General features: G+C 45.9%; 2 protein-coding genes across 3 annotated transcripts in view; one reads left to right on the top strand and one right to left on the bottom strand.

Annotated features, from left to right (window-relative positions):
- The window catches only part of LOC143955900 (uncharacterized), a 184,872-nt gene that overhangs the window by 124,751 nt on the left and 34,918 nt on the right, over positions 1 to 25,203 (top strand). The gene's annotated exons all lie outside the window — the stretch shown is intronic.
- LOC143956081 (uncharacterized) overlaps positions 1 to 25,203 on the bottom strand; it is a 64,918-nt gene that overhangs the window by 30,510 nt on the left and 9,205 nt on the right. Inside the window, exons 3-8 of the mRNA XM_077466205.1 lie at positions 7,633 to 7,767; positions 7,421 to 7,544; positions 7,207 to 7,304; positions 6,914 to 7,126; positions 6,623 to 6,758; positions 5,372 to 6,327 (exon numbers count right to left, since the gene is read on the bottom strand). Coding sequence (XP_077322331.1) covers positions 5,372 to 6,327; positions 6,623 to 6,758; positions 6,914 to 7,126; positions 7,207 to 7,304; positions 7,421 to 7,544; positions 7,633 to 7,767 — 1,662 coding nt within the window. The remainder of the gene's footprint in view (positions 1 to 5,371; positions 6,328 to 6,622; positions 6,759 to 6,913; positions 7,127 to 7,206; positions 7,305 to 7,420; positions 7,545 to 7,632; positions 7,768 to 25,203) is intronic.

Here is a 25,203-nt window from a genome sequence, read left to right as displayed (position 1 = left end):
CGGTCAGGTCTGTTTTATTAATAGAGATGAAAGTGATGTCATGTGACCTCCCAGAATCCTCCTCCCCTCTCCGGTCAGGTCTGTGTTTTATTAATAGAGATAAGAGTGATGTCATGTGACCTCCCAGAATCCTCCTCACCTCTCTGGTCAGCTCTGTGTTTTATTAATAGAGATTAGAGTGATGTCATGTGACCTCCCAGAATCCTCCTCACCTCTCCGGTCAGGTCTGTGTTTTATTAATAGAGATAAGAGTGATGTCATGTGACCTCCTCCCAGAATCCTCCTCACCTCTCCGGTCAGGTCTGTGTTTTATTAATAGAGATAAGAGTGATGTCATGTGACCTCCCAGAATCCTCCTCACCTCCCCGGTCAGGTCTGTGTTTTATTAGTAGAGATAAGAGTGATGTCATGTGACCTCCTCCCAGAATCCTCCTCACCTCTCCGGTCAGGTCTGTGTTTTATTAATAGAGATGAGAGTGATGTCATGTGACCTCCCAGAATCCTCCTCACCTCCCCGGTCAGGTCTGTGTTTTATTAGTAGAGATAAGAGTGATGTCATGTGACCTCCTCCCAGAATCCTCCTCACCTCTCCGGTCAGGTCTGTGTTTTATTAATAGAGATAAGAGTGATGTCATGTGACCTCCCAGAATCCTCCTCACCTCCCCGGTCAGGTCTGTGTTTTATTAGTAGAGATAAGAGTGATGTCATGTGACCTCCTCCCAGAATCCTAATCACCTCTCCGGTCAGGTCTGTGTTTTATTAATAGAGATGAGAGTGATGTCATGTGACCTCCCAGAATCCTCCTCACCTCTCTGGTCAGGTCTGTGTTTTATTAATAGAGATAAGAGTGATGTCATGTGACCTCCCAGAATCCTCCTCACCTCTCTGGTCAGGTCTGTGTTTTATTAATAGAGATAAGAGTGATGTCATGTGACCTCCCAGAATCCTCCTCACCTCTCCGGTCAGGTCTGTGTGTTATTAATAGAGATAAGAGTGATGTCATGTGACCTCCCAGAATCCTCCTCACCTCTCCGGTCAGGTCTGTGTGTTATTAATAGAGATAAGAGTGATGTCATGTGACCTCCCAGAATCCTCCTCACCTCTCCGGTCAGGTCTGTGTTTTATTAATAGAGATAAGAGTGATGTCATGTGACCTCCCAGAATCCTCCTCACCTCTCCGGTCAGGTCTGTGTTTTATTAATAGAGATAAGAGTGATGTCATGTGACCTCCCAGAATCCTCCTCACCTCTCCGGTCAGGTCTGTGTGTTATTAATAGAGATAAGAGTGATGTCATGTGACCTCCCAGAATCCTCCTCACCTCTCCGGTCAGGTCTGTGTGTTATTAATAGAGATAAGAGTGATGTCATGTGACCTCCCAGAATCCTCCTCACCTCTCCGGTCAGGTCTGTGTTTTATTAATAGAGATAAGAGTGATGTCATGTGACCTCCCAGAATCCTCCTCACCTCTCCGGTCAGGTCCGTGTTTTATTAATAGAGATAAGAGTGATGTCATGTGACCTCCCAGAATCCTCCTCACCTCTCAGAAGGTAGATGATGAGGCACACTTTTTGTCAATCAACTTAGAAAGAATAAATTATTCATAATTGTGTTTAATATAGATACATTTTTAAAAGCTAAATATCAAATATTCCATAAAAAAAGTCATATTAACCACTTTTAACCAGCAGGTGGCACCCTCTGAGCAAATGCACCTTATAAGACAACTATTGCACTGGAATTGTCCTCTTATGTAGACTGATCTCCTCTGCTCTTCATCCACAAGCAATACTTAGCTTCCTTCTCACCACAGTTTTTTTTTTCCTTCGAAGCCTCTACTGAAGAGCAGGGGAGATCAGACTACAGCCGTGGCCAAAAGTTTTGAAGAATGACACAAATATTCATTTTCACAAAGTCTGCTGCTTGATTGTTTTTAGATCTTTTTGTTGCTATGGTATACGGAAGTATAATTACAAGCATTTCATAAGTGTCAAAGGCTTTTAGTGACAATGACATGAAGTTTATGCAAAGAGTCAATATTTGGCAGTGTTGACCCCTTTTTTTTTAAGACCTCTGTAATTCCCCCCCCCCCCCCCCGACATGCTGTCCATCAACTTCTGGGCCACCTCCTGACTGATGGCCGCCCAGTCTTACATAACCAAGGCTTGGAGTTTGTCAGAATTTGTGGGGTTTTATTTTGTTCACCTGCCTCTTGAGCATTGACCACAAGTTCTCAATGGGATTAACTTCTGAGGAGATTCCTGGCCGTGGACCCAAAATGTCCGTGTTTTGTTACCCAAGCCACTTAGAACACCTTGCCATAAGACAAAAGTGATAACTATCCTCATGGATAAGGCATTGTTCCTCACCAAACTGTTCTTGGGTGGTTGGGAGAAGTTGCTTTCGAAGGATGTTTTTGTACCACCCTTTATTCATGGATGTGTTCTTAGGCAAAATTGTGAGGCATTGTTCCTCACCAAACTATTCTTGGATGGTTGAGAGAGGTGCTTCTCGAAGGATTTTCTTGTACCATTCTTTATTCATGGATGTGGTTTTAGGCAAAATCGTGAGGCATTGTTCCTCACCAAACTATTCTTGGTTGGTTGGAAGAAGTTGCTTTCGGAGGATGTTTTTGTACCATTCTTTATTCATGGATGTTTTCTTAGTCACAATTGTGAGGCATTGTTCCTCACCAAACTATTCTTGAAGGATGTTCTTGTACCATTCTTTATTCATGGCTGTGTTTTTAAGCAAAATTGTGAGGCATTGTTCCTCGTCAAAATATTCTTGGATGGTTGGGAGAAGTTGTTCTTGGAGGATGTTTTTGTAACATTCTTTATTCATGGATGTTGTCTTAGGCAAAATTGTGAGGCATTGTTCCTCATCAAACTATTCTTGGATGGTTGAGAGAGGTGCTTCTCGAAGGATGTTCTTGTACCATTCTTTATTCATGGATGTTGTCTAAGGCAAAATCGTGAGGCATTGTACCTCGTCAAACTATTCTTGGTTGGTTGGAAGAAGTTGCTTTCGGAGGATGTTTTTGTACCATTCTTTATTCATGGATGTGTTCTTAGTCACAATTGTGAGGAATTGTTCCTCATCAGACTATTCTTGGAGGATGTTCTTGTACCATTCTTTATTCATGGCTGTGTTCTTAGTCACAATTGTGAGGAATTGTTCCTCATCAGACTATTCTTGGATGGTTGAGAGAAGTTGTTCTCGAAGGATGTTTTTGTACCATTCTTTATTCATGGATGTTGTCTAAGGCAAAATCGTGAGGAGTTGTTCCTCACCAAACTATTCTTGGATGGTTCAGAGAAGTTGTTCTCGAAGGATGTTCTTGTACCATTCTTTATTCATGGATGTGTTTTTAAGCAAAATTGTGAGGCATTGTTCCTCGTCAAACTATTCTTGGATGGTTGAGAGAGGTGCTTCTCGAAGGATGTTCTTGTACCATTCTTTATTCATGGCTGTGTTTTTAAGCAAAATTGTGAGGCATTGTTCCTCACCAGACTATTCTTGGATGGTTGAGAGAAGTTGTTCTTGGAGGATGTTTTTGTACCATTCTTTATTCATGGATGTTGTCTAAGGCAAAATCGTGAGGAGTTGTTCCTCACCAAACTATTCTTGGATGGTTGGGAGAAGTTGCTTTCGGAGGATGTTTTTGTACCATTCTTTATTCATGGCTGTGTTTTTAGGCAAAATTGTGAGGCATTGTTCCTCGTCAAAATATTCTTGGATGGTTGGGAGAAGTTGTTCTTGGAGGATGTTTTTGTATTATTCTTTGTTCATGGATGTTGTCTAAGGCAAAATCGTGAGGCATTGTACCTCGTCAAACTATTCTTGGATGGTTGGGAGAAGTTGCTTTCGGAAGATGTTTTTGTACCATTCTTTATTCATGGATGTGTTTTTAGGCAAAATTGTGAGGAATTGTTCCTCACTAAACTATTCTTTGATGGTTGGGAGAAGTTGTTCTCGAGGAATGTACTTGTACCATTCTTTATTCATGGATGTTTTCTTCGTCGCAATTGTGAGGCATCGTTCCTCATCAAACTATTCTTGAAGGATGTTCTTGTACCATTCTTTATTCATGGATGTGTTTTTAAGCAAAATTGTGAGGCATTGTTCCTCGTCAAAATATTCTTGGATGGTTGGGAGAAGTTGTTCTTGGAGGATGTTTTTGTACCATTCTTTATTCATGGATGTTGTCTTAGGCAAAATTTTGAGGCATTGTTCCTCATCAAACTGTTCTTGGGTGGTTGAGAGAAGTTGGTCTCGGAGGATGTCTTTGTACAATTCTTTATTCATGGATGTTGTCTAAGGCAAAATCGTGAGGAGTTGTTCCTCACCAAACTATTCTTGGATGGTTCGGAGAAGTTGCTTTCGGAGGATGTTTTTGTACCACCCTTTATTCATGGTTGTGTTCTTAGTCACAATTGTGAGGCATTGTTCCTCACCAGACTGTTCTTGGATGGTTGAGACAAGTTGTTCTCGAAAGATGTTCTTGTACCATTCTTTAGTCATGGATGCTGTCTAAGGCAAAATCGCGAGGCATTGTTCCTCACCAAACTGTTCTTGGGTGGTTGAGAGAATTGCTTCTCGAAGGATGTCTTTGTACCATTCTTTATTCATGGCTGTGTTCTTAGGCAAAATCGTGAGTGAGCCCACTCCCTTGGCTGAGAAGCCACCCCACACATGGACGGTCTCAGGATGCTTTACTGTTGGCATGACACAGGACTGAATGTAGCACTCGCCTTTTCTTCTCAGGACAAGCTCCGCACTGGGGGTGCCCCCGATTCCGCAGCTGAATCAACTGTAGGAGACGGTCCTGGTGCTTGCTGGACTTTCTTGGGCACCTCTGAAACCTTCTTCACGAATGCAGTTGAAATGTTTTTTTTTTTTGTGGGATTAAGTTAATTTTTATGGCAAAGAGGGACTTTGCAATTAATTCTAATTCATCTGATCGCTCTTCATAACATTCTGGAGTCTATTCAAAATGCCATCATAGAAACTGAGGCAGCGGACTTTGTGAAAATGATTATTTTGGGTCATTCTCAAAACTTTTGGCCAGGGCTGTACACTACACGGGGAGGGGGTCTCAGCCATCAGTGCTACCTTCCCTTGTTTCTTTTCTAGCAAAGTAAACCAAACAAAACCCTTTCTGAACTAGACAGCCTTTTGTGAGCTCAGACTTCTCTATGAATTGTTCCTTCCATGATAAAGATCAGAGGAGCGCTCTCAGCCACGTGTTTTCTGAGGTGTAGATCAAGGTGGAGCTTCTTCCCAGTGTGAGATCTCTGACGTACGCCAACATATGATCCATATAGAAGACATTTCCCGCACTCAGGACACTAATACACCTTCAACGGTCATGTGGATTCTCTGATGTTTGGTGAGATAAGACTTCTGTGAAAAACATTTCCCGCACTCTGAGCAGGAATACGGCTTCTCCCCCGTGTGAGACCTCTGATGTTTGACCAGTTCTGATTTCCGTAGATAACGTTTACTGCACATAGAGCAGGTAAACAGCCTTTCCCGCGTGTGACAAATCTGATGTACGGTAAGAATGGATTTTCGTGAAAAACATTTCCCGCACTCGGAACAGGAATACGGCTTCTCGCCCGTGTGACATCTCTGATGTTTGCTAAGACCGGCCTTATCTGAAAAGCATTTCCCGCACTCAGGGCAGGAATACGGCCTCTCTCCCGTGTGGGATCTGTGATGTACGATAAGATCTACTTTCCGTGAAAAACACTTCCCGCACTCGAGGCAGGCAAAAGGCTTCTCGCCCATGTGCAGCCTCTGATGTCTTGAGAGATTGGTGCTCTGTGTAAAACATTTTCCGCACTCAGTACAGGGATACAACTTCTCACCTGTATGCAATGTCTTATGCCTGGAAAGACAGGACTTCCGAGAAAAACATTTACCGCACTCGGGACAAGAATACGGCTTCTCTCCTGTGTGAGATCTGTAATGTGTGACAAGTTTTGATTTGTGAGGAAAACATTTTCCGCACTCAGAACAGGAATAAAGCTCATCACCTATGTGAGATCTCAGATGAACAGAGAAAATTTGATCACAGTGGAAGGTTTCCCCACATCCAGGACAGGAATATTTCTTCTTCCTCTGATTTCCGGCCCCATCCCCCACAGTACGAGGTTGCTCAGAGTCGGAGGGATTCCATGGTCTATCCACACTGTGAAGTCCACCATCCATAGTGGAGATCATTGTCTTTTCTCCTCCACAATCTCCTGTGATGTCCTCATCTTCCATTTTACAACCCGGAGATAAAGTGAGACGATCCTTTGAGGGTTTCTCCATGGCGTGTCCTGGAAAAATATAAAAACATCATCAATAGATATGAGAGGGTTAGTTCACTTCCATCAAGATCCCATCTGTATCAACCTAAGAAAGGCTCAATCTGTGTTATCATATCTGTGCTACTGTAACTAGGAGTGACCCACAACCTAATACTGCCAGCTGAACCACAAATAGGGTATCAGTACAGGGAGGGCACCATCATCAACCTATTATTGGCAGATATCACTCAGCTCCCGCCCTACTCTGGACCAATCAGTGAGCAGTAACAGAGCAGAGATAAGAGAAGAATATATGATGGGTCACCTGTGCTGATCTCTGTAGGAGTGTCCTCCTCTATGAATGTCCTCGTCATTCCAGCCTCCTCCGTATATTGCTGATCATCCCTCACATACCTCTCTTCTACTTCACCCTCAACTTTCACGATAATCAGATCTTCACCCTAAACCAACAGAATGGCAGAAAATAACATCTGTAACATAGAAGTATTTATGATGTGAGATCACATAGAAAATATCATCTTGTAGAGTCCACACATCATCTCCACATGTCAGAGTGTTCAATCACTTTATGTTCCCGACCCTCAACTCCACCTACCTGATGATGGCGGGGGATGGGGTGACCTTCCTGTGTGGAATACAGAGGACAGGGACATCGCCGTGGTGGGTTTCTCTTACTAGGTGGCTCCACTATATTGTCTTTGTAGAGATCCTTGTGTCCTTTAGAAAGTTCCTTCATCACACCATACTCCTCATCCTCTTTCTTGTACTCTTCTTTAACAACAATACTACAATCTCTGAGGTTTTCACTCTAAATATATAATAAAACATTTATTATAACAAAAATGTTTGTGTATAAATCAAAACTACCAATAATTTTTATTTATTTACCCAATCATGGTGTGCATAATTATGATCTTCCTGTGTGGGATCCCGGGAATACAGAGGACGGGGACATCTCTCTGGTGGGTTCCCATTACTGGATCCATCTGTAGGAAACACACACACTGACTGAATACATTGTTTCTATGTGTTTATCAGATGATGGGGGATCTAGATGGAGCCTCCGTACTGCTCTCTTCTTTACAATAAAGTCTCCTCTTACCCGGTGATGTGAGGGGCGGCTGATTGGCCATCATGACGTCCTTGTAGAGATCCTTGTGTCCTTCTAAATACTCCCACTCCTCCATGGAGAAATAGACAGTGACATCCTGACACCTTATAGGAACCTGACACACACAATGATACAGTCACCATCCAGACACATCCCTTGTCTGTTACTGGATAATGTCCCAGAATTCCCAGAATCCTCCTCACCTCTCCTGTCAGCAGCTCCATCATCTTCTTGGTGACTTCTAGAATCTTCTCCATGTTGTGTCTCTCAGGTTTTAGGGAGTCACATGGAGGCACTGTGATGGTCATATGATCACCGGACTTCACCAGAGGAAATCTCTGTATTGGGGAACCAATAGGAATATCATGTTAGAATCCCAGAATCCTCCTCACCTCTCCGGTCAGGTCTGTGTTTTATTAATAGAGATAAGAGTGATGTCATGTGACCTCCCAGAATCCTCCTCACCTCTCCGGTCAGGTCTGTATTTTATTAATAGAGATAAGAGTGATGTCATGTGACCTCCCAGAATCCTCCTCACCTCTCCGGTCACGTCTGTGTTTTATTAATAGAGATAAGAGTGATGTCATGTGACCTCCCAGAATCCTCCTCACCTCTCCGGTCACGTCTGTGTTTTATTAATAGAGATAAGAGTGATGTCATATGACCTCCCAGAATCCTCCTCACCTCTCCGGTCAGGTCTGTGTTTTATTAATAGAGATAAGAGTAATGTCATGTGACCTCCTCCCAGAATCCTCCTCACCTCTCCGGTCAGCAGGTAGATGATCTCCAGGGTGAGGTTTAGTATCTTCTCAGTCATGTGACTCCGGTCCTCCTCCATCGTCATTGGTTGTGTGATCTATACAGGTTTCCTGTAGACCAATATGTGATAACAGAGAATGATCTGGACTGTACTGGTTGTACAATATTAGGATGGGGATGTATGAGGGATAATATGAGGAAGAACAATCTCCAGTGGGATTACACAGAGCTACATTCAGTTTTTTTTTCCTATGTTTTTTGGGTCCGGGTGCCTTTTCTATGTAGAATTTTTCTATGTAAAGTCTGTTTTGTTTTTAGCTTTTTACTTTTGCTTCATTTTTGATCTGCCGGCAAAGAAAGTTGCCCTGTCTTCGACCCCCTATCCCTCTAACCAGCAAACATTTACCGAACACACACCTTTACTCTCCTCTATTCCGCATTCAAACGAACCCCCATACAGTTTGGCTTTCATCCACGCTCCACAGAAACTGCCCTAATGAATCCCATTACTAACCTAAGTGTCAAAACCTATGGTCACTATTATTATTATTATTCACGATTTATATAGCGCCAACAGTTTACGCAGCGCTTTGCAATGTATAAGGGGGGGGGACAACACAATTACAGTACAATACAAAAGGTACAAGAGGGCCCGGCTTGTAGAGCTTACATTCTAAAGGGAGGGGGTGGTGGTACAAAAGGTAATAGCTGCAGAGAATGATTTGATGGGGGCGGCTCGGGGACAGTTAGGAGGGTGTGGGATAGGCTTCCCTGAATAAATGAGTTTTCAGGGAACTCCTAAAGGTGGACAAGGTAGGGGCTGAGCAGACAGACTGGGGCAGGGAGTTCCAGAGGATGGGAGAGGCTCTGGAGAAATCCTGAAGGTGGACAGGGTAGGGGCTGATCGGATATACCGGGACAGGGAGTTCCAGAGGATGGGAGAGGCTCTGGAGAAGTCTTGAAGACGAGCACGAGAGAAGGTAACAAGGGATCTAGAGAGCAGGAGGTCCTCGGAGGAGCGGAGGGGAAGATTGGGGTGATATCTGCAGATGAGGTTGGTGATGTAGATGGGGGGCGATGTTGTGGATGGCTTTGTATGTTATGGTTAGCACTTTGAATTTTATACAGTGGGGGAGGGGAAGCCAGTGAAGGGATTGGCAGAGAGGGGCGGCAGTCACAGATCGGTTAGTGAGGTGTATTAGTCTAGCAGCAGCATTCATAATAGACTGGATGGGGGAGGAGCCTGCTTAAGGATGAGGAGCCTGTGTAAGGGTCGGCCATTAAGGAGGGAGTTGCCGTAGTCAAGGCGGGAAATAATCGCGGAGTGAACGAGTTGCTTTGTGGTGTCATTAGTCAGGAAGGGTGGAATTCTGGAGATGTTGTGGAGGTGAAGGCGGCAGGATTTAGCCAGTGATTGGATATGGGGGCCGAAGGAGAAGTCAGAGTCAAGGATTACACCCAGGACCCTGGCATGTGTGGAGGGACCAATGGTTGTGTTGTTGATATTAATGGTGAAGTCATGGGGGGAGGGGATCGTGAAGGAGGAAATATAAGAAGCTCAGTTTTAGAAAGATTGAGTTGGAGGAAGTGGTGTGACCTCCATACCGATATGTCATTCAGTAAGTTGGAGATCGGTGAGGAGATCGAGGGGGTGAGTTGAGAGATAGATCTGGGTGTCGTCGGCATAGAGGTGGTATTGGAAACCATAGGAAGTTATCAACTGGCCCAGGGAAGAGGTACTACACTACTCTATACTCAAATTAATAAACCTTTCTGCTGGGTTGATATAGTTGATCACCTGCTCCTCCTCAAAAATCTCCACTCCCGTGGCCCTCAAGGCTCCTTCTTGGTTCTCCTCCTACCTATCTAAGCACCCCTACAACTCTACCTCCTCTTTCATAGGGGTTCTTCAAAGGCTATCCTCACAGCCATTCTATTCTACGTTCTAAAAGGACACAACGGTCACAGAACCGGCCCCCCCCCCCCCCCATGGGTGTTCATGGGAGGTGCGGTTCTGGAAGGTCGTCCACGGAACTGGAGAGCCGCGCTGTAGCCGTCTTTTGGCTATAGCACGGGCGGGAAGGGGTTAAACTACTAAAAAGAAAATCGCTGTTCCCAGCCAAATTGAACTTCATTAAAATAAAATCTCGTTACCTCCTCTGCTGCAGGTTCCAGCAACGTCTCCTCTCTCTTCTCTACTTTATCTCTGTGCCTGACGTCACTCCTGTCCTTTTTTTCCATAGAGCCTTCCTGCCTGTGCCTGACATCACTTCCTGTCTTCCATAGAGACTTCCTGTCTGGGTAGAAGTGAGATCACCATCTTGTGGAGCTCAGAGGAACTGCAGCCCCCGAGAAACATCTCGTAGCGTGAACACGGCCTTTTGCTGTGTGTGTTTACGTACTGTATATCCTTATAGATGGGGGTCATCTCCGCTCCCACCAAGCGGGATAGAAATATATTACGGCTCGGGTTTTGGTGAAATTGATTTTGCTGCAAAATTATTGATGTTGCCTGAAGTTTGTTGTATCGAGATCAGCATTTCTCAACCTTTTCAACATAGAGGAACCCTTGAAATAGTTCTCTGGTCTCGAGGAACCCCTGATAAAAATTAGAAATCTACAACTCATGATACATTAGTGTGATGGTCGGTGGGAAGAATGCTCCTTACACTTGTGGTCATTGGGAAGAATTACCTACTTACAGAGAGCTAAAAAGATCAATGGTGTCGGTGGGAACTTATCTGAGAGGCAGAAATTGGCCAATGCGGAACCCCTACAACCTCTGGGAGGAACCCTGGTGGAGAATCACTGATCTAGATGCTATTTAGTCATGATGACATAACATATGTGGCTTAAAAAAACATCATCTGCCTTGAGGAAAACCTTCACATTTTGCTTGGCAGATCACTTGACACCACACGCCCCTCCTAGTAACTGATCCATGAATGCCTGTCACCATACCTTTATAAGCCAGGCTTCCTGCCTTTACCCCCTCTGTAGGTTATAGCTAGTGGCTGTGATCGAGGAGCAGGCATGTACTGGCCATTGGGACTACAGGGAGTTTCCCGGTGGGCCGATGGCTCAGTGGGCCACTCTGATGCAAGGGGGCTGGTGATGGGACACTCTGATGCAAGGGGGCTGGTGATGGGACACTCTGATGTAAGGGCGCTGATGAGACACTCTGGTGTAAGGGGGCTGCTGATGGGACACTCTGATGTAAGGGGGTGCTGATGGGACACTCTGATGTAAGGGGGTGCTGATGGGACACTCTGATGTAAGGGGCTGCTGATGGGACACTCTGATGTAAGGGGCTGCTGATGGGACATTCTGATGTAAGGGGCTGCTGATGGGACACTCTGATGTAAGGGGCTGCTGATGGGACACTCTGATGTAAGGGGGTGCTGATGGGACACTCTGATGTAAGGGGCTGCTGATGGGACACTCTGATGTAAGGGGGTGCTGATGGGACACTCTGATGTAAGGGGGTGCTGATGGGACACTCTGATGTAAGGGGCTGCTGATGGGACACTCTGATGTAAGGGGCTGCTGATGGGACACTCTGATGTAAGGGGGTGCTGATGGGACACTCTGATGTAAGGGGCTGCTGATGGGACACTCTGATGTAAGGGGGTGCTGATGGGACACTCTGGTGTAAGGGGGCTGCTGATGGGACACTCTGATGTAAGGGACTGCTGATGGGACACTCTGATGTAAGGGGCTGCTGATGGGACACTCTGATGTAAGGGGGCTGCTGATGGGACACTCTGATGTAAGGGGGCTGCTGATGGGACACTCTGATGTAAGGGGGCTGCTGATGGGACACTCTGATGTAAGGGGGCTGCTGATGGGACACTCTGATGCAAGGGGGCTGGTGATGGGACACTCTGATGTAAGGGGGCTGCTGATGGGACACTCTGATGTAAGGGGGTGCTGATGGGACACTCTGATGTAAGGAGGTGCTGATGGGACACTCTGATGTAAGGGGGCTGCTGATGGGACACTCTGATGTAAGGGGGTGCTGATGAGACCCTCTGATGTAAGGGGGCTGCTGATGGGACACTCAAAATGTAAATGGCCGGTTTGGATGAAGTCCAGGGCCAAATTTCTGTCCCAGTCCAGCCCTGTCGAGGAGATGTATTGATCGGTGAGGGAGTTTTAGATGGTCTTTGTAGCATGAGAACCAGCTTGGGGGTCAGCAAGATTGCAAGGGTGAAACGCCTCATGGAGACTTGAGGCACCTCATGTATGGCAAATAGGCGTGCTGGCTAAAGGTGGTTTCGGTTTTTCCCATCTTTTTTGCACTACCCATGAAAGGAGAAGTATGGGACTCACGTCTATGCTGCAGCTGTCTCACATCAGCTTTAAGCCTGAGAACTGAGTAATCACGTGAATGTTGATCGCACAGTTCTTGGTCGTCTGTCAGGGCTGGGCTCAGCCCTTCTTTCTCTGAGCTGGCCGCCTAGCTGTCGGCTAAATGCCAGCTCCCATCTCTCTCCACAGTTACTGTTGATGATATCCTGTTCGTCAGTCCTGCCTACTTAAAGTGGCTGTAAACCCTTACAAACCACTTTGACCTACAGGTAAGCCTAGATTAAGGCTTACCTGTAGGTCCAAGAAATATCTCTAAACCTATACGGTTTAGGAGATATTTGCCCGAAGACAGGCACCGCTGTCTACGGCGCATGCGCACTGAGCGCGGCTTCGTCACTGACGAAGATGCCGCGCGTGTCGGCTCCCTGCGCATGAGCGGGAGTGACGTCATTGCGGCTTCACCGAATCGGCGGAGCTGCGAGACCCCACCGAGAAGATGGATGCGCCAGACTACAGGGGACATCGGTGACATCGCTGGCTCCTGTGTCAGGTAAGTGACACATAATGGACTACTATGCGATGCTTAGGCATAATGGACTACTATGCAATGGTCCCTTATGCTTTGCCGGGAATGAAAGAGGAAGTAAACCCATCAGGGTTTACTTCCTCTTTAAGCTGCCCAGTCCAGAGGAGCTCTGCCTTTGCCTTCGCTTTCAACATCACAAGAAACTTTGCCTTTGCTTTCAACATCACAAGAAACTTTCTCCTGCATTCCTCTTTAAAGACAGGGTTTGCTGACATCCCTTCTGGCTCCAGATCCTGCTTGCTGTTCCACTACATTGATCCTTGACTTCTGGCTTGGCTGACTATCCGTTCCGGTTACTGAACTTCGGCTATGTGTTGACTACATTTGTTCTTTTTACATAGTTGCATAGTTAGTGAGGTTGAATAAAGACACCAGTCCAACCTGAGTGAGTGTCTACAATTGTCCCTATCCCCGTACATTGCACACCCACATCAGTCCCTACTCTCAAGGAGCCCACAATCCAAGGTCCCCATTCATATACTAGGGCCAATTTCGGACAGAAGCCAATTAACCTACCTGCATGTCTTTGGAGTGTGGGAGGAAACCGGAGTACCCAGAGGAAACCCACGCAGAACATGCAAACTCCAGGCAGGTAGTGGCGCAGTTGGGATTTGAACCAGCAACGCTTTTTACTGCTAGGTGAGAGTGCTAACCACTACACCACTGTGCCGCCCAATAATACTTTTATTATTAAACAAGTGTGATTTAACTGTACTTCTGTCTCAATCTGATTTAATCTCACAGTTCGGGAGTGGAGAGCAGTGACTGTCAGTCCACGCTCTCTGCCTCTCCAGTGCTCATGGGAGAGCCCTGAGCTGGAGAGGGGGCGGGGCGTAGCTGACTTTGGCTCTCAGTCACTCACTGAGAGATCTGGAGCCAGCAGTCGATTAGGCACTTGGGTGGGGCCCAACAACCTGGTCGGCATTCTTCCAGAGCCTGTAGCGGCTCTGTGACATCAGCTGAGAGCGGGGCAATAGCGCCTTACAAATTGACTCTGGGTCACAGGAACGCTTCTGTAAGAATGGTCAAACATCCCCATAGACACACTCCTAAACCTCGTGGACGGCCTTCCCAGAAGAGTTGAAGCTGTTATAGATGCAAAGGGTGGGGGCCAACTCAATATTGAACCCTACGGACTAAGACTGGGATGCCAATTAAATTTAATGTGCGTGTAAAAGCAGGTGTCCCAATACTTTTGGTTATATGGTGTATGAGCCGAGTATAACTTTTGTGTCTTTCTTTTGAGGGCACTTTTGTTTCAATATCAATTGTCTTAAGGACAGGATCTCTCTACAGATGTTACTTATCAGCCTGAAATCGACTTTGTCTCCTGAAGAAGTGAACTTTGCTTCACAAAACGATCTTATTTTATTGTATATTAGCGCATATTTATTTATTTTTTTGGTGCCCCGCGTGGGGAACGAAACCGCATATTTTTTAATATTTCTGTTTTGCTTTTTAACGCCTTATATGAAAATTTGAAAAGATGCAAAATTGTTTTTTTTATACATTGTTTGAAATATATTTGCCTGATGTGCCCCCACTCCATTGTTCTTCTGTTTCTGTCTGCCTTGGGAGCAACCTATTATGGGATGTACCGTATATACTCGAGTATAAGTCGACCCGAATATAAGCAGAGGCACCTACTTTTACCACAAAAAAACTGGGCAAACCTATTGACTCGTGTAGAAGCCTAGGGTGGGAAATGCAGCTGGTAAATGTAAAAAAAAAATAAAAAAAATAGATACATATAAAATTACATGAACCACTTCCGGACCGCCGATATACCTCCTTATATACGTCGTTGTTATGACAGCAGCTAGCTGCCATAACCCCGCTATCCTCTTGTTTGACCGGCGGTCCGGTTTCTGACAATAGTGGTCTCTGCGAGCGGATGCGCCGCAAGATCACTTTAATCAGCCCCTCCCGCCACGCTCTGGTGACCTCCGCCACTTACCAGAGCCGTCAGCAGCGGCGGAGGCGATCGGATCTTCATCTTTGCTGGGGAGGGGGAAGATAGCACCCACCTGTCCGACGGAGACTCTTTACCGCGTGATCAGCCGTGTCCAATCATGGCTGATCACAGTGTAAATAGGAAGAGCCGGTGATCGCTCCTTTCCTCACTCGCGTAAGACACGAGTAGAGGAGAGCCGATCGGCTGCTCCTCTGACAGGGGGGTCTGTGCTGATCGATTATCAGTGCAGCCCCCCCGAGGATGCCCACACTGGACCGCCAGGGACACCACCAGACCACCAGGGATGCCCAGGACAAGGTATGCCACCCTAGACCACACCAGGGATTCCAGTCAGTGCCACAATGGATGCCAATCAGTGCCCATAATGGATGCCAATCAGTGCCCACAATGGGCATCACTGATTGGCATGCATTATTGTTTGGCACTGATTGGCATCCATTAGTACAGTATATTATAATACAATGCCGCCTATCAGTTCCCATCTGTGCCGCCTATCGGTGTCCATCCGTGCCACCTATCAGTGCCCATCCATGCCCATCTGTGCTGCCTATCCATGCCCATCTGTGCCGCCTATCCATGCCCACCTGTACAATGCCGCCTATCAGTTCCCATCTGTGCCGCCTATCGGTGTCCATCCGTGCCACCTATCAGTGCCCATCCATGCCCATCTGTGCCGCCTATCCATGCCCACCTGTACCGCCTATCCATACCCATCCATGCCACCCATCAGTGCCAATTCGTGCCACCTATCAGTGCCACCCATCAGTGCCGCCTATCAGTGCCCATCAGTGCCACATATCAGTGTCCATCAATGCCACCTCATCGGTGCCCAAGTGTAACCCCATCAGTGCCCATCAGTGAAGGAGAAAACGTACTTATTTACAAAGTTTTGAAACTGAAACAAAAAAAAAAACATTTTTCTTCAAAATTTTCGGTATTTTTTATTTGTTTAGCAAAAAATAAAAAACCGTAGAGGTGATCAAATACCACCAAAAGAAAGCTCTATTTGTGGGGAAAAAAATGATAAAAATTTCATTTGGGTACAGTGTAGCATGACCGCGCAATTGTCATTCAAAGTGCGACAGCGCTGAAAGCTCAAAATTGGTCTGGGCAGGAAGGTGTTTAAGTGCCCCCCGGTATTGAAGTGGTTAAATGTTTCTGAATATTTATTTCAAAAGAAAAACAGTAAACTAAGCTCCGTAAGTGGAAAAAGAGGGTCAACAAAAACAATGTGGTATCAACAGGCACTTTAAAAAGTACAAAAATCTTAGTTCAAATCCTTCAAAACGGGATTCCTCCTCATCATCTGTATGTCCAAGCAGAGCTTCGGCATCGGCTGGTGTGAGGTCACCAGCGCAGACATTGTCATTATCACTGAGTTCGCGGTCATCACCATCACTGCCGCCGTTCTCATACAAAGTGCCGCCTTCACTGCCACCCATAGCGTTACCAATGCCGCATTTCTTGAAGGCCCCGTAGCACCACCAATCTCTTCCCATGCATCACGGACCCAACTTTGCTATCAATTCTATGTCGGGGGCTTCATCAGATTTCAAACTTTTGGTCGGTCGGTGGCTTGACCAGACGACATCCATTCACGCCACATCTTTCGCACGCCGGTCTTTTGAACGTTTTATTTATAAACCCACGTCTAGGGGCTGCACTACGGATGTAAGCCCACCTGGAAGAACGGCCAAAGAGACTCGAGAAGAGACTTTGCCGATTTTTTTTTTTTATATCATCGGTTGTGTGGGCTCTGAACGTATCCCAAACTAGCAATGATGGGTTTTTTTCTTCTTCGGGGGCCGCCCCGGGTCGCCCGTTCCAAATTTCTTCCAGCCATTTTTTCGTTCCGTCTTCATCCAACCAGCCTTTAACATGTACCGTAATTAGTGGTGGGAACTTGACCTTTTTTTCGGCAAGGTCTCTCTTTTTAAAAATAACGACGCTTAGTTCCATTGGCCATACACGACGGAACGACCGTGAAATTTTTTATTTTTTTTTCATTTCCTGTGGTCCTGATGGAAATTGTTTTTTGTCCCCCGAACTTGCCGCAGTTCTGTGGCTTGGAAGATCGAAGGTCATCAGTGTTAGGCTTGTGCAATTCGTCTCGTAACTAATCGAAATTCGGACGAATTTTGCATCTTTCGGACATTCGGATGCATCCGAATGACCGAATAAAAAAATAACAAATTACAACGAATACGAAAGAAATATAACGAATGAATTCGAAATGATTCGAAATTATTTCAACCACATTCGAAATTATTTCAGCATGATTCGACATTATTTCAACCGCATTCGAAAATATTTTGTGACCCAACTTTAGGGCCATGTATCTCGAAATCACTTGGTGCTAGACACTTCAAATTTGGGGTTTCTAGCTATAAGTGACCCCGAGATATGTGGCCCCAAAATCGGGTCGCAAAATGTTATTAGAGCAGAGAATGACATTTTGCGACCCGATTTTGGGGCCACATATCTCGGGGTCACTTATAGCTAGAAACCCCAAATTTGGTATGCAAACACAATGGTACTAGCTCTACAACATATCCGAATTTGAAGTGTCTAGCACTAAGTGACCCCGAGACACATGGCCCTAAAGTCGGGTCACAAAATATTTTCGAATGCGGTTGAAATAATGTCGAATCATGTTGAAATAATTTCGAATGCATTCGAAATTATTTCAGCATGATTCGACATTATTTCAACTGCATTCGAAATGATTTCAACATGATTCAACATTATTTCAACCGCATTCGAAAATATTTTGTGACCCAACTTTAGGGCCATGTATCTCGGGGTCACTTGGTGCTAGACACCTTAAATTTGGATATGTTGTAGATTGTATTTGCATACCAAATTTGGGGTTTCTAGCTATAAGTGACCCCGAGATATGTGGCCCCAAAATCGGGTCGCAAAATGTTATTAGTTAATAGAGCAGAGAATGACATTTTGCGACCCAACATATCCAAATTTAAGGTGTCTAGCACCAAGTGACCCCGAGATACATGGCCCTAAAGTTGGGTCACAAAATGTCATTCTCTGCTCTAATAACTAATAACATTTTGCGACCCGATTTTGGGGCCACATATCTCGGGGTCACTTATAGCTAGAAACCCCAAATTTGGTATGCAAACACAATAGTACTAGCACTACAAAATATCCAAATTTGGAGTTTCTAATAATGTCGAATCATGTTGAAATCATTTTGAATCCGGTAGAAATATTTTCGAATTTCGTTGAAATATTTTCGAATTTCGTTGAAATATTTTCGAATGTGGCCGATTTTTCGAATTCGGTAGAAAACTAAACGAAATCCGAAAACGAATTTAAGGAAGTTAACAAATATAACTAAACGAAATTAATGAATTAACGAATTAAAACGAAACGAAACTAAACAAATTTTTTCCTTTTGCACATGTCTAATCGGTGTTTCATCCATATTTCCAATATCTCTCAGGTCATAGTTATGGATCCGTCTCTGTTTGATGATAAATGAACGGAAGGACTTTGCTTTTTTTTCGTCAAGGACTTTTTTTCGGCAACTTCTTTGTTCTTTGCCGCAAACATAGGGCAAACCTATTCATGAAGCGGGTACACCATCCCGCCGACGCAACAAAATTTTCAATGCCCGGCGCCTTTAATTTGTCATCTTTAGCCATCTGAAGGGCACGCAAGCGAATTTCCTTGCGGGTTACGCAGCAACCGTTTTGCCGACACTCCGTGACCCATTTTTGCAATTCGGTCTCTAGAGCCCCGTATGACGTCGTTAAACCGCGCCGGGCTTTTTTTGCCTTTGGAGTCTTTTTCAAGTCAGCTTTCGTCCTCCGCCACTCCCTCACTTGTTTTTCGTTGACGCCAAATTCCCGGCTTGCAATGCTGTTGTTGCTTTCTTCTGCTCTTGACACAACCTTGAGTTTGAAACTGGCTTCGTAGGACCTGCGTTTTTGTTTTGGTCCAGGATTAGAAGTATCGGGATCCATTGCTAACAGAATAATAATAAAAAAAAAGACTTGTATAGTTTGAGGCCTAACGAAGGCTGACGATATTCCAGAACGTGACTGTTTGCATAGAGCAGCCTGCGTTAGGGCTCATAATATTCACGTTGCGTTGTGTACGCACTGTGTTACTGCATGCGCTGCGTTACCATATGTGCATGGGAAGTGCCAACGCAAAACTTGCAGTAACGCAGTGCGTACACAACGCAGCGTGTACATTATGAGCCCTAACACAGGCTGCTCTATGGCATACATAGTTGCCAACATCGTAACAATAAATAAATAAATCCGGGACACTTTTTTTGGCAGTAGGCGGAGTTGTATTATAATTAGGGGGCGAGGCATGCGGTTATAGGTGTGGCATAGGAAAAGGCGAAGATTCGGCGTGCGGAAAAGCGGCAAAATATGGGCGGGTTTACGTAAAATAGTGGGCGTGGCTCAAAGGGGTGTGGTTAGAGTCTGAGCTGAATACAGGATGGAGAGGGAAAGGGGGGGAGGGATGGAGAGGGAAAGGGGGGGAGGGATGGAGAGGGAAAGGGGGGGAGGGCTGGAGAGGGAAAGGGGGGTTAGGGAGGGATGGAGAGGGAAATGGGGGTGAGGGAGGGATGGAGGGACAGCAGCCCCTGATCCTACACCACAATAGCAATATGTTTTTTCCAGAGTTTGACAATCAGCAGATAAAGATACTCCAAATACCTGGTGTTAGCGCTTTAATCATCCCGGCGCCATGATTGTTATGGTGTCAGAATGATTGAAGCGCATTATTTCTATTATTACATTGTAATATTAACTCACCATAATGCAGAATCAGTGGGAGCCCTGAGCGCGTCACTAGCCACGTTGCCTGCCACCGGATGCCATCAGGTGCCCCCAGCAGAGTACCTCCTTACATCAGGTGCCCCATCAGAGCAGCCTTCCTCACATCTGTCTCCATCAGCGGAGCCCCTCCTTACATCTGGTGTCCCCATCAGTCCTCCTAACATCTGGTGCCCCCCTGTGACATCCAGACTGGCCCCCGACAACCAGACTGGCCCTCGACACCCAGACTGGCCCCTCTGATATCTAGACTGCCCCCCGACATCCGGACTGGCCCCCGACATCCAGACTGCCCCCTCTGACATCCAGACTGGCCCCCGACATCCAGACTGGCCCCCGACATCCAGACTGGCCCCCGACATCCAGACTGGCCCCTCTGCATATCGGGGGCCAGTGTGGTTGTCAGAGGGGGCAGTTTGGATGTTGGGGGCCAGTTTGGATATCGGGGGCCAGTCTGGATGTCAAACTGGCCCCCAACATCCAAACTGCCCCCTCTGACAACCACACTGGCCCCCGACATCCAGACTGCCCCCTCTGACATCCATACTAGCCCCCCACATCCAGACTCTGACTGGCCCCCAACATCCAGACTCACTGGCCCCCGACATCCAGACTGGCCCCCGACATCCAGACTCACTGGCCCCCGACATCCTCCAGACGCCGTCGTTGCCGCGCCAAAATATTCTGAACTGCGGTGCCGCAGCATCTCTATTGAAGACCAGCATCTGGTCTTCTTTAAAATGGCGGCCGGCAGAGACATTGTCTCCACCGGCCGTGGACCTCTAGCTGCCGGCGGCGAAAAACGGGGACAAACCAAATTTCCCGGGACATATAATTAAATCGGGACAAAGGTCCTAATCCCGGGAACGTCCCGAGAAATTCGGAACAGTTGGCAACTATGGGCATAGTCAACACTGGGTCCAGATAGGTGTTAATAAGAATTTGTGCCTGTGTTTCAATAAACAGTCTTATGATTTTTTACCACCCTACACGGATGTCGCGACAAGTGGCTGGATGAGCTAAGGGATCTTGGATCGTGCCGGTACCAGGCAAGGGAAGCTTATACGGTGGACATACTCCTCTCGAGTCCGTCATAGTAAGGGCTCATTTACACCTGCTTTGGCTTCAAACACACATTAAGGGCTAGTTTACACTGGCTTCCGAACGAGGCTTCCCACAGGCTTTGTTAAAGCTCTTTGAACGCTGTCACTAAATAAAATGGTTAGCTTACAGTCCTTTTTACACCTTGCTTTTGTTTTGGCTTTGCTTCAAAAATTATACCTCATGTAGCTTTAGTTGTGCTTCAAAGCCTCCATAGAAGTCTATAGCAAAGCTCGCTTGAAGCCCCACGAAGCCTCATCGAAGCCCCCACCAAAGCCTCATCGAAGCCCCCACCAAAGTCTCTTTGAAGCCCCCACCAAAGCCTCATCGAAGCCCCACCAAAGCCTCATTGAAGCCCCGCCAAAGCCTCTTCGAAGCCCCACCAAAGCCTCATCAAAGCCTCATCAAAACCTGATCGAAGCCCCACCAATGCCTCTTTGAAGCCCCACCAAAGCCTCATCGAAGCACTACCAAAGCCTCATCGAAGCCCCCACCAAAGCCTCATCGAAGCCCCCACCAAAGCCTCATCGAAGCCCCCACCAAAGCCTCATCGAAGGCCCGCCAAAGCCTCATCGAAGCCCCACCAAAGCCTCATCGAAGCCCCACCAAAGCCTCTTTGAAGCCCCACCAAAGCCTCTTTGAAGCCCCACCAAAGCCTCATCGAAGCCCCCACCAAATCCTCATCAAAGCCCCACCAAAGCCTCATCGAAGCCCCCACCAAAGCCTCATCGAAGCCCCCACCAAAGCCTCATCTAAGCCCCCACCAAAGCCTCATCTAAGCCCCAAAGCCCCATTGAAACACCAAGCAAAAGCAAGGTGTAAACAGGACTGTAAGCTAACCATTTTATTCAGTGACAGGAGCTTCGACTGGAGCTTTGAGAGCTTTAACAAGGCCTGTCCAAAGCCTTGTTTTGAAGCAAGTGTAAACTAGCCCTAAGCCCTTGTACACACGGGTCGGACATTCCGACAAACAAATCCGTCGGATTTTGTCCGAAACTGTTGCATAAACACGGTCGGACAAAGTTGTCGGAAAATCCGATCGTTCAGACCGTGATGACGTACGTTCAGGCTAGTAGCCAATAGCTTTGGTGTAGGAATTTGATCTGAGCATGCGTGGCACTTTGTCCGATCGGAATTCTCTACACATGATCGGACAAGGTCCGATCGGATCATGTTTTTGGAAAATTCTACCGACAAGTTGGAAAACTTGGTCCGTTGGATACTCCGACGGAAACAGGCCGATGTAGACCACACACAGTCGGATTATCCGCCAAAACGGTCTGATCGGACACATTCCGTCGGAATCTCTGACCGTGTGTATAAGGGCTAAGTGTTTATGAACTCTTCCACCACAAAATGTACTCAGCCAATGAGAGGTGAGGACTCCATTTTTATTTTTCTCCTGCTATCAATGGCCGACACGGTACAACACTTCATCCATGTCTTTGGTGATCTCTGATCTCCTTATCAACTGTTTCTTGCCGTTTCTTATGTTGTTGCCTTTTTATTTAGAAAGGTTTTTTATCCCCCCCACATGGGTGTGGCCCCTTTCTCAGTACTATGTTTCAATGGGAGAAACATTTACCAATCTGACCTCCAGATGGCACTGTTGTATCATCCATTCCATAGGACATCTTTGTAAAAAGGTCAGGCTATGGTTGAGGTCTATAAACTGTTTCTTCCATGATGAAGATCAGTCATGGAGTATATCTGAGGTGTATATCAGGGTGTGCTTCTTCCCCACATGTCCAGCAACATTCATATACAAGACATTTCCAACACTCAGGGCACTAATACACCTTATGAGTTGAGTGGGCTCTCTTATGTACAGAGCAACGCTGGTGAAGAACATTTCCCGCAATAGGAATACGGCTTTTCCCTATGCGAGACCTTTGAAGTTCTGATTTATATACAAAACATATATAAAATATTTCCTGCACTCGGGACAGGAATGTGGCTTCCCGCCTGTTACATAGTAGGTGAGGCTGAAAAAAGACACAAGTCCAACCTGTGTGGGTCTTCCTTTAGATACACCACGTCTACGGGTCTTCCTTTATCTAGATACACCACGTCTACGGGTCTTCCTTTATCTAGATACACCACGTCTATGGGTCTTCCTTTATCTAGATACACCACGTCTAGGGGCCTTCCTTTATCCAGATACACCACGTCTACGGGCCTTCCTTTATCTAGATACACCACGTCTACGGGCCTTCCTTTATCCAGATACACCACGTCTACGGGCCTTCCTTTATCTAGATACACCACGTCTACGGGCCTTCCTTTATCTAGATACACCACATCTACGGGCCTTCCTTTATCTAGATACACCACGTCTACGGGCCTTCCTTTATCTAGATACACCACGTCTACAGGTCTTCCTTTATCCAGATACACCATGTCTACTGGTCTTCCTTTATCTAGATACACCACGTCTACGGGCCTTCCTTTATCTAGATACACCACGTCTACGGGCCTTCCTTTATCTAGATACACCACATCTACGGGCCATCCTTTATCCAGATACACCACCTCTACTGGTCTTCCTTTATCCAGATACACCATGTCTACGGGCCTTCCTTTATCTAGATACACCACGTCTACTGGTCTTCCTTTATCCAGATACACCACGTCTACGGGCCTTCCTTTATCTAGATACACCACGTCTACGGGCCTTCCTTTATCTAGATGGCCACTCACCTCCTCATAGAAGGTTAGTAGATTGGTTTAGCAAGAACGATTCTTCATGAATCCATGCTGATTACTGCTAATGATATCGTTCTCATTACTAAAATCTTGTATATAGTCTCTTATCATCCCCTCGAAGAGTTTACATACTATTGATGTTAGGCTAACTGGTCTGTAATTCCCAGGGATGTATTTTGGGCCCTTTTTAAATATTGGTGCTACATTGGCTTTTCTCCAATCAGCTGCTACCATTCCAGTCAGTAGACTGTCAGTAAAAATTAGGAACAATGGTCTGGAAATTACTTGCCTGAGTTCCCCAAGTATCCTCGGGTGCAAGCCACCCAGTACCGGTGATTTATCAATGTTAAGTTTCCCAAGTCTAATTCTGTCCTCTGTTAGCCATGGAGGTGCTTCCTGTGATGTGTCCTGAGGATAAACACTGCAGTTTTGGTTACTGAAACCCCCCCCCCCCCCCCGATTCCCTCGTGAAGACTGAGGAGAAGAGGAGATTCAATACCTTCGCCATCTCCCCATCCTTTGTAACCAATGTCCTTCCTCATTCTTTATGGGGCCCAATATGGTCTGTCCTCCCTTTTTGACTGTTTACATACTTGAAAGAATTTCTTGGGATTTTTTTTTGCTCTCCTCCGCTATGTGTCTTTCTTGTTCTATCTTATCTGTCCTAATTGCACCCTTACATTTCTTGTTACATTCTTTATAAAGTCTGAATGCTGACCATGATCCCTCAGCCTTGTATTTTTTGAAGGCCTTCTGCTTTGCTTTTACATGCATTTTTACAGCCACCCAGGACTTTTGTTCGCTCTTTTAAATGTATTACCCAATGGAATACATTGGCTAATGCCCTTATTTAATATGCTCTTAAAGCAAACCCATGACTCCTCAGTGTTCTTTGCTCCTAAGATTTTATCCCAATTTATATCTTCTAGCAAGTTTCATAGTTTAGGGAAGTTGGATCTTTTGAAATTCAGTGTCTTTGTATTCCCCTTATGTTTCCTATTTGTGTGATTTATATTGAAGCCAATTGACCTGGGATCGCTGTTTACTGAATTGCCCCGTATTTCCATCAGGTCTGTATTGTTGGTAATCAGTAGTACCAGTAACGCTTTGTTTCTAGTTGGTGCGTCTACCATCTGACCCATAAAATTTTCCTGCAAGACATTTAGGAACTGGCGAGCCTTAGATGAATTCTAAGTTCCCTCCGCCCAGTCTATGTCTGGATAATTAAAAATCCCCCATTATGATGATACTTTCCATTCTTGCTGCTAATCCAAATTGTGATAGGAGATTCCCTCAGGTTAGGGGGCCTATAGCATACTCCCAATATTATTTTTCCCTTAGTTCCATCCCTTTGGAGCTCTACCCATAAGGATTCCACCTCCTCCCTAGCTCCCCTAGTGATGTCAACTCTCACATTCACTTGTACATTATTCTTGACATATAGACATACCCCCCTTTTTTACCCTCTCTATCATTGCGATAAAGGGTATACCCTCGAATGGTTGCCAGCCAATCATAA

The sequence above is a fragment of the Lithobates pipiens genome, unplaced genomic scaffold, assembly GCF_037356315.1.
Source record: "Lithobates pipiens isolate NorthernLeopardFrog02 unplaced genomic scaffold, aLitPip1_a1.2 Scaffold_35, whole genome shotgun sequence".
NCBI lineage: Eukaryota > Metazoa > Chordata > Amphibia > Anura > Ranidae > Lithobates > Lithobates pipiens.
This window is presented reverse-complemented; position numbering and strand designations above follow the sequence as displayed.